The sequence below is a fragment of the Barbus barbus genome, assembly GCF_936440315.1.
Source record: "Barbus barbus genome assembly, chromosome: 27".
Lineage (NCBI taxonomy): Eukaryota > Metazoa > Chordata > Actinopteri > Cypriniformes > Cyprinidae > Barbus > Barbus barbus.
This window is the reverse complement of record NC_136755.1, coordinates 24,424,010-24,434,482: the sequence shown is the minus strand read 5'-3', so window position 1 is coordinate 24,434,482 and position 10,473 is coordinate 24,424,010. Positions and strand designations below refer to the sequence as shown.

At 34.9% G+C, this 10,473-nt stretch overlaps 1 protein-coding gene across 1 annotated transcript; it reads left to right on the top strand.

The window, feature by feature from the left end:
- Positions 1 to 71: 71 nt before the first annotated feature.
- LOC306846741 (ras-related GTP-binding protein C-like) lies at positions 72 to 8,914 on the top strand. Its single transcript, XM_079380327.1, has 7 exons — positions 72 to 440; positions 2,950 to 3,153; positions 3,343 to 3,542; positions 4,809 to 4,923; positions 5,087 to 5,229; positions 5,749 to 5,897; positions 8,118 to 8,914. The coding sequence occupies exons 1-7, from the start codon at positions 255 to 257 to the stop codon at positions 8,294 to 8,296; spliced, it is 1,176 nt and encodes a 391-aa protein (XP_079236453.1). The 5' UTR covers positions 72 to 254; the 3' UTR covers positions 8,297 to 8,914.
- Positions 8,915 to 10,473: the final 1,559 nt, after the last annotated feature.

Sequence of the window (10,473 nt, the reverse complement as noted above, 5' to 3'; positions counted from 1 at the left end):
ACTCAGAGGCCTCCCTCATACCGTAGACCTCTCCGCTCGCCTGCAGGCGTTCCCTTCTGCGCCTGTCATATGATCAGCTTCCCGTTTGTTTGTGTTAATGCAGCAAGCTAACCGCTTCCCACTATGAAACCTCCTCATCTGTATCCAAACTAAACCTGTAATCCACACCGATCCCACCTCAATCCCTCAACCAGAGCCTGCAGAGTCCACACAGACAGATCAGAGGGATTCGAAGCTTTAAAAACGGGGTTATAATGTCGATCGAGTACGAGCAGCAGCTAGCCGGAAGCCTGGTGGACTCTTTCCCAAAAGATTTCGGCTACGGCGTGGAAAACATGGATATGATGCAGGAAAACCTGGGAAACTCGCCGTCTGCTGACAATAAACCCAGAATCCTGCTGATGGGACTGAGGCGCAGCGGGAAATCCTCCATCCAGAAGGTCAGACAGCACTGCACTAACAATAAAAGTAACGTTACCATGGTAAAGCTTTGGATTTGGACACTACCGATATGATAATTCAACGCAGTTCTATGAAGTACATAGGTGTACCGTTTCTTACAAAAATGTACTGTGGCAGTACCAATATGGTACAATAATGGTATCAGATGGTAGTGTTGGTTTTTTGTATACCGTGTGGTACTTCCAAAAATACCATGGTATGTTCAAACGCATTATATTACCACGGTACCATAATGCCATAGTATCAATAAACTGGACGTGTAATACCATGGTATTATTGGAAGTATCATGGAGTACCACAAATACAATTGTTTATTAATTTCAGTACCGTGAAATGTTTAGACGTACCACATCATTACTGTCACTGTACTGTGGTACCGCCACAGTAAGATAAAGGTGTTTTTGTGTGTAACCATTATAGCAGTGTATTAAAAACATTTACCATTTTATTTATTTTTTGTTAAATTAATATTTTTTTAAATATTATAATAGTTATTATAATAGTTATAATATATTTTTAAATATTATAATTTATCTATATTAGTATCTATGTATGTACAGAGATGGGTAGTAACTGATTACATGTAATCTGGATTACGTAATCAGATTCCAAAAATGAAGTACTTGTAATCAGAGTAAATTACAGTTACTTTTTCATGGATTACATGATTACATATTATTCACACAATAGCAATAAATTATTCATAAATCATTGATTCCCCCTAATTTCTCTTTTTCATCTTTTAAATTTTCCTTTCTAAAATAGCCTACTGATTATATACTTATTATATATGTATAAATAGTCCAGTCTTGCGGACATTCACACAAAGATCAGTCATTAGTCAGGTGGCAACAGCATTCGACCACTGGATTTACAAAAATCATTTCAGGTTTAAGAAGGGTTTCAACATTGCATCAACTACTGATGAACACATTCATTTTTCTTTGAATTATTACTCTGTAGGTTTTTTAACCATGTATTATTAATTATAACTAATTAAAATGAACACATTCACGTTATTTCTTAGATGCATGTAATGCAGGCATTCCAAAACATTGTCATCTAAACCTTATTCACCAAATATATTTGCTTTAAGTACCTTTGAGATTTTAAAATAAATATTTCAATAATTAAGTATCACATTTGTATGTTCACGGTTTCTTTGATTAATGATCACGTGGCATGCAGGTAAATAAAAATATTTAATATTTTTTTAGTAAGTGTTTTATTTAAAAAAAAGACTATAGAAACACAAAGACTGTTCACTCCTATACTTATGAATGGGAGAAACTGCAACGCAATATGGAGGAATAGTCCCACCTTCGAAATGAAAGAGTCAAATTTCCCATAGAAACCTGACTAGACTAGCCAATGCATATGCACAGTATAAGCAGGTTATGATTCTGCATGCGCATTGCCTGGTCTAGCCTGACAAATAAGCTTTTTAAACGCTATTTGAGTATAAGAAACAACATTCATGGGGCAATTAATTTCAGATTTTTGTTGCTAATTTGACAATGTGAGTTCAGCGAGCAGTTTGAGATTTCAGGATTCCCCTGTTCATTAAGATAGGTCTTGTATGAGCTGACTGGAGGCGTTGCAAATATGGCCACCAAGTGAAGAGACTTTCCTCAAAAGGGAGTTCAAAAAAAAAAAAAGTAAATAAAAAAAAAGGGAGTTTGTTTTAAAATGATTTATTTTAATTTTATTTTTTATGATTTAATTAATTGTCAGCTTTTCATTAAACTCACAACCCACCTGCAGTTCCTTTACGAACCCTAGTTTGGGAAACTGTAATATAATGTTTAATGCGCTTCATGTTGAAAATTACAATGAATGGAACAAGTTTTCTTACTCTTTGCATTTTTTACATCATTATGGTACAAGATAATGCTATTTAAATCAATGTGATAAACAAGTTAAATCAAAAGTAATCTGATTATATTACCTAAAATGTGTAATGTAACAGATTACGTTACTAACTACAATTTTTGTCATGTAATCTGGAATCAGTAACGGATTACAATTTGTAAGTAATCTACCCAGCTCTGTGTATGTATAAATTTGTATAATTGTATATACGTTCATTTATCTTTGAACAAGCAAGCGTGTCTGATTAGTGATCATATTGTGCATAATTCATCAGTGTATGCATGTTACTGCATAAAAGAAAAATGCTTTTCTTCATATTTGATCAAAATGGATCATCTACTGATTCTGCTGACATAACCAAGTGAAATGCATTTCAAATATTGCTTCACGTTACATTTCGAACTAATTGCAAAAGAACATTTCCTGTTAAGTAACATTTAATGCTGCTTAAAATCCTTCACCCTCTAGAACTATTTCTGTTGGATGTGTGTGGATGAAATAATATTGTTTTCTGTAAGATGTAAGCCTGATTGTAAGGAATGAATCAGTTATGTTTTATAATATCTGTATTTGCACATTGCATATTCACCTATGATTTAATGTTGTGATTCTCAGGTGGTGTTTCATAAGATGTCCCCAAACGAGACGCTGTTCCTGGAGAGCACCAACAAGATCTACAAGGATGATATCTCTGGCAGTTCTTTTGTAAACTTTCACATATGGGACTTTCCTGGGCAGGTGGACTTTTTTGACCCTACATTCGATTACGAGATGATTTTCAGGGGCACAGGCGCGTTGATTTTCGTCATCGATGCTCAGGTGAGCTGACACAAGTGAAATATAAGGATTGTGAGAGTGATTGTTGTTTAATACGCATACTTTCATTTGTACTTTTTTGGTATGGGAATTGGCTCCATGCCTGGCAAAGACTTTGCAGCTATCTTACCATTGTGTTTAGATGTCTCTCTCTCTCTCTCTCTCTCTCTCTCTCTCTCTCTCTCTCTGTAGGATGACTATGTCGAAGCATTAGGCCGGCTACATCTGACGGTGTCGCGGGCATTCAGGGTGAACCCGGAGATAAATTTTGAGGTGTTTATACACAAGGTGGACGGTTTATCAGACGATCATAAGATAGAGACACAGAGAGACATTCATCAGAGGGCTAACGATGATCTAGCCGACGCCAGTCTGGAAAAGCTTCACCTCAGGTTGGTCATAACTGATCCTAAAGCCGGATCAATTTGCCATGATACAGTCTAATAACATAGACAGCGTTTGGTAGGATTATGTTGTGCTTTCAGCAGGGCTACAGTGAAATTCCAGCAGGTAATGTGTTTGAGAATGTGTACTAAATAGTGTTATTGTTAAATAAAACAAACTATTAAATATTTTTCATTACTGAAATAAAATAAAATATAAATATTTGATTAAAAAATTGATAACTAGCTGAAATAAAATAAATTCACGTTGAAGTACTAGAATGACTAATAGTGAAATAAAAATAAATGAAAGCTAAATAGAAATGTGACCCTGGACCACAAAACCAGTCTTAAGTCGCTGGGGTATATTTGTAGCAGTTGCCAAAAATACATTGTATGGGTCAAAATTATTGATTTTTTTTCTTTTATGCCAAAAATCATTAGGACATTAAGTAAAGATCATGTTCCATGAATATGATCTTTCATGTGCCCGATTCTGACAACTTTTAAAGGTGATTTTCTCTATTTTATTTTTTTTGCACCCTCAGATTCCAGATTTTCAAATAGTTGTATTTCAGCCAAATATTGTCATAAGCTTTCAGATTATGTATAAATCTCAATTTTGGAAAATTGACACCTGGGGTCCAGGGTCACATATATTCTAAAAAATACCAGGAGCACATAATAAAATATCGAAAACAAACTAAAATTTAAATAAAATGTAAAAGCTAATTCAAAATATTAATTCTATAATAGTAAGTAATAACACTAAAATAACACTGGTAATGCAGGCAATACATCCTCTTGATATTATATTTCCCCTTTCATTTTTATTCGGATATCTCTTATGTTTATTGTGCTATATTCACCAGTGTGGGTTTTAGGAAAACATTTTTATTTTCTTTCAAATATTTCATGCAAATCCAAAACTTTTATCCACCTCCAAAACATCTTTTTCAAGGTCTCTTAGGCCAGGAAAAATAATATTTACCAATATTAAAACAGTCTACTTTTCTCTGCCTAATCAAATCCTGTTGGATAAAATTAAGTCTCAGTCTACACTATTCTAATAGACTAAAAATGTCACATTATGAAAGTTCAAAATGTTTGTTTTTAAAATTATATTATTTCCATATAATGTTTCCTTTTTAATATTAAGCAAATTTCTGGAATTCCTCCGTCGTTGGAGCTAATTTTCTAGCATTTCTGGATTAAATGTGTTAAATGACATGTGTATGAATTATGTGAGCAATATTTCTCTTGATTTGTTTTCAGTTTCTATCTCACCAGCATCTATGATCACTCCATATTTGAGGCCTTCAGTAAGGTGGTCCAGAAACTCCTCCCTCAACTGCCCACTCTGGAAAACCTCCTCAACATATTCATTTCTGTATGTACACAGCTGCATATCCTCATCTTTATTTTATCTATATCCTCTTTAAATTAAGGAATGGCTCTTTCCAATTCTAAATTGCAAACGGAGTGAGATTCCATTTGTACTATACTTGGTCAAAATCCATAGTGCATATGTCAATATATTGTTCCCTTTTTAGAATTCTGGGATTGAGAAAGCGTTCCTGTTCGACGTGGTCAGTAAGATCTACATCGCCACGGACAGCTCTCCAGTGGACATGCAGTCGTACGAGCTCTGCTGTGATATGATCGATGTCGTCATTGACGTCTCATGTATTTATGGGTGAGAAACTGTAATGCAGTGCTTTATAAATTCCCTACTGTTCAAAAGTTTGGGGTTGAAGATTTTCTTTTAATGTTTCTGAAAGACATCTCTCAAACCCTTCATGGCTGCATTTAAGCAAACAGTTAAAACAGGAAAAAATGTGAAATGTTATTACAACTTATTTTTTTTGTATTATAATATACTTTAAAATGTAACTTGTTTCTGCAATGTGAAGTTAAATTTTCAGTTTTGTCATTATGATCCTTCATAGATGATTCTAATATGCTGATTTGCTGCTTAAGAAACGTTTCTTATCATTTTTGATCAGTTTAATGTGTCCTTGCTCAGTGTTACTTGCTTAAAAAAATCTTACTGACCCAAAACTTTTGAAGAGTAATGTATACTAGTTAAAAAAAAAAAAAAAGATTCTATCGAATTTGTATCCTTTTATCATGCTGACAGTGCGTGATATAAGATGATTCTTATATATTATGTCTTCTATTATCTGTTTTTAACCCATTTATTGAATGTTTTTAGCCTAAAAGATGACCGCAACGTTAACGCTTATGATAAAGAGTCTCTGGCCATCATAAAGCTGAACAACACCACAGTGCTTTACCTGAAGGAGGTCACCAGGTTCCTGGCCCTGGTCTGCATCCTGAGAGAAGAGAGCTTTGAGAGAAAAGGTACAGACGTTTGACATGATCATAGCTATAGAATATCAGCATGTTTTGTTGACTTGTGTGAAGGTAAAGGGCCACATAGAACCATTTTTGGCTCTCCAAAGAATCTTTTGGCGAACAGTTCTTAAAAGAACCATGTGTAAAGAACGTTTCAAAAATCTAAAGTATCTTTTTTTTTTTTTTTTTTCTTCCTATAAAGAAACTTTTGTGGAATGGAAAATTCCATGGATGTTAAAGTTCTTCACTGAACCACAGATGCCATAATTAAAGGGTTAGTACACCCAAAAATGAAAATTGTCATTGATTACTCACCCTCATGTTGTTCCAAACCCGTAAGACCTTTGTTCATCTTCGGAACACAAATTAAGATATGTTTGATGAAATCCGAGAGCTTCCTGACCCTGTATAGACCGCAACGCAACTGCAATGTTCCCAGGTCCAGACAAATAGCAAGGACTAGTGATCGACCTATATAGATTTTTATTTTTTTATTACCAATACCAATTATTTGCATGTTTGTGCCCGATAATCGATATGCAGAACCGATATTTATTTACTGTTATGAAGTAAGAACAGACTGCACTGTATTTTTTTCTCTTTTCAGTCATCTTTTTTTATGTTGAAAATTAGCAGTCTTTCATGTTAAATTCTAAAGTCTTCATATTACAACAATAAAAAAAAAAAAAAGCATCAGCAGCAACAACACGAAGTGAAGTGACATACTGCCAAGTATGGTGACCCATACTCTGAATTCGTGCTCTGCATTTAACCCATCCAACGTGTACACACACAGCAGTGAACACACACACACAGCAGTGAACACGCACCCGGAGCAGTGGGCAGTCATTTATGCTGCGGCGCCCGGGGAGCAGTTAGGGGGTCGGTGCCTTGCTCAAGGGCACCTCGGTCGTGGTATTGAGGGTGGAGAGAGCGCTGGACATTCACTCCCCCCACCTACAATCCCTGCCGGCCTGAGACTCGAACCCGTAACCTTTGGATTACGAGTCTGACTCTCTAACCATTAGGCCACGACTTCCCCTAATATTAACCATAAGCAAAATAAATGTAGAATGTCTAATGTTTTCAAATGGAGAAAATAAATAATGGACAGGAGTCATATCAACTTCATTTTAAACTACAGTTTTAGTAGGTTTATAAGCTGTTTAATAGGCCAAGAATAATTCACTGGATAACGTTAGTTCACTGAATAATATTCTCTGGTATAGTGTAATATAAGAAACAAAACATCGTATTTTATTGCATTTCTCAACTGGAATGTTATCAGAATTATTAAATTTTATTTGTCCTTCTAGATTATGAAATACCTGCTGACAGTGCGGTTTATCTATGCATTTACACAGAACTATACTCAAACTGCGATCGCTCGCGGAGATAATTAATCTCCAGTTGTAATGCATCTAATTTGTGCATTAATGGCTATTATGTTAAATAAAGTTTACTAACTACAGCAAATCAAGTACCTGCACGCCACTGCAATGGCAATCTTGCACGCAATTCTGAAAACAACCCACAAGATGGCGGCATTTATCGGTGAATCCGATATTACAAAACCGATATCCAATTATGGTAAAATGGTTAAATATCGGGGGGAAATATCGGCAAATTGATATCGGTCGATCTCTAGAAAGGATGTAAGAATGTAATCAACGTAATCAGCGTTGTTTACGCTCAGAATGTGCGCCCTTTCGCTGAACCTAATCAGCGCTGTTTATGTTAGTGATTACATTCTGGGGTACTCTCAAAAATGGCGAAAGACTCAGGAAGAATTATTGAATAAATTATTGTTTGCTTTGCGCACAAAGTATTCTTGTAGCTTCGTAAAAATACGGTTGAACCACTGATGTCCTTTCCACGTTTCTGGGCCTGGGAACATTTCAAGTGCATTGCTGTCTACGGAGGATCAGAGAGCTCTCAGATTTGATAAATATCTTAATTTGTGTTCCGAAGATGAACGAAGGTCTTACGGGTTTGGAACGACACAACAGTAATTAATGACAGAATTTTCATTTTTGGGTGAACTAACCCTTTAAGGGTGTCAATTTGTTGTTTATCCGTTGGTTGGTCTCGCACTATGTGAGTGACTGAATAGTTGATATTTTAGACTGTTCTAACCAACAAAATGATAAAAGCACCACAGTGTTTCTTACTTAAAGATGTCTCATTTGCAATTTCGCACATACCTCATGTCTCTATCTTCCACAGGTTTGATAGATTACAACTTCCACTGCTTTCGAAAGGCCATCCACGAGGTATTTGAGGTGAGCAGCTCCACCCAGAGGACAGGAGTGGCGGTGCAGTTTAGCCCCCCCAGCAGCAGCGGCAATGGCCTGGCCCGACTCAAATCCGCAGCGCTGAACGGTACACCCAGGAGCCTGGTTTAACCCAGGACACACGGACCTCTTAAGAACACAGGGCCTTCACACTAGTGTGCTGAACGTGCGCTAACGTACACGTAAGATTACTGGAGCGTTTCTCTACTTGTACCTGCTGTTGCAGGACATGAGACACAACAGGACACTCGTACAGGACAGACTACATTGCTGCTTTTTTATGATATTTTGGTGTGTGTGTGTGTGTGAGAGAGAGAGTGAAATTGTGTGCAGATGCAGCAACCGCTGTTATAATGGAGGAAATGGGAAAACTTTAGCCAACATAATGAGGCACAATGAAATGATTACAGTAAATAGTCTCAAAACTATATCATTATGCGTTTATGGTGGCCAAAAGTGCCGTCTAGGTAGGGTGCTCACTAAGTTGAGACCCATTCCACATGTTCAAGTAACATTTCACAAACAAATCAAAATGGGGGAAAAAAATGCTTGAATTATGTCTATTTTTAGGTGCATTAAAAATGTTTGCATTGTGATGAAACGCATTTCACCCAAATTCTCATTGCCATAATAGGTCAGAATTTTTTTTTTTTTTTTTTGTAATTCCCATTATTCACAATTTTTCTAGATTGTCATTACTTTAATGTAGTATTTTAACTGTATTACAGTAAAAAAAAAAAAAAAAAAAAATATATATATATATATATATATATATATATATATATATATATATATATATATATATATACACATACATACACACACACACTTAATTCCATAGCATTCAATGTAAATTTTTCACTTTTTTGTTTTTTTTTTAAATGAGAACACAGGTTTTTTTTTTTTTTTTTTTTTTTTTTTTTTTGGGGGGGGTGGGGTTGTTTGATTTTTTTTTTTTGCATTACAGTAATACGAATTGGGGTGAAATGTACTTATATTTATAAAAAATATTGTCACAATGTGAAAGTTTTAATTAAAAATGGCTTTAATTTTCTTTAAGCAATATATTTCCTATTTCTTTCTTTTGATTAGACGTGTTAGATTCACCAATGAAACAGATCTTCACTCCCTTTTGTAGCAAAATACCCAGGCCAAACCGTCTTTAAGATTCCAGTTGTTAATGTTGGCCTGTGCTGTGATTGTGTTGGCTGCCGCTGTTATTTACTCCTGATCTATAAAGGGAGAAAAGTCTAAAGACATTTGTGAATGTAGTCATGTCTATGTGAACTGCCTTACAGTGAAAAGAATCGCATACAGAGTTTTTTTTTTTTTTTTTTTTTTTTTTCACCTAATTATCTATTGTTTCAATTTGAAATGAATCTGGGAACAAGCGTCAACCCAGACTAACAGTAAGCGTGTATTTTCCATAAAATGCTTGGTGCAAAATTCTGATATGCTGAGAACACAGAATAATGACACTGAAGACTGTTGAACAAGCGCTTAAAGGTATTACATTTTCATGTGAAGTCGTTTTTTTTTTTTTTTTTTTTTTTTTTTTTTGTACATGATTCAATGTTTTATTCATTCTCAAATTCCCCTTTCTTGAATGGATATAATGAGGGCTTGTGTGTGTGTCTGTGAAAGTGTGTGTACCAGAGACTCCCTGGTAAGTACGATTGTGTTGAATGATGATTGCTAGTGATGATTGTGTGCGTTTTCCTTTTTTTCTAATAAAGTGTAAAAGAATAAAATCATTTTTGTGATCGAACTATAAAGATTATTACTTGTAAGATATCAAGAAAATGAGAATTGTTTACTTATGGTATATTTTGTCTCAGAGCACGTTGATAAATTAAAGCTATATTCATTTGAGCTCTGGTCTCATTAGTCTGTACACGTGTGTGTGTGTGTGTGTGTCTTAGCTGTTGTTTCATCTCTAGATGTCGCTGTTTGTCAGGATAAAGATTCAGCAAATTGAAGTGTGCAAGCAGGTACAACCATACTGAATATAATTTTGAAGAAAAAAAAGAACAGTACATGGATAATCTAATCAGAATTTACAGCTAGAACTTTGTTTTTGTTTTTTATAAATTTATAATAATCAACATTTGTTACATCGTATGAGGGTTTCTGCAGGTGTCTATCACAAATTGTAGGCCTTAAAACGTCTTTAAGAACCGAAAAAATCTTAATTTCATAATGTTATGTATTGGAGAAGAAGAAAAAAACTTCCTATTATAATTTTTTTTCCCCAATACAAATATCTAAATATTTTAAAGGGATACTCC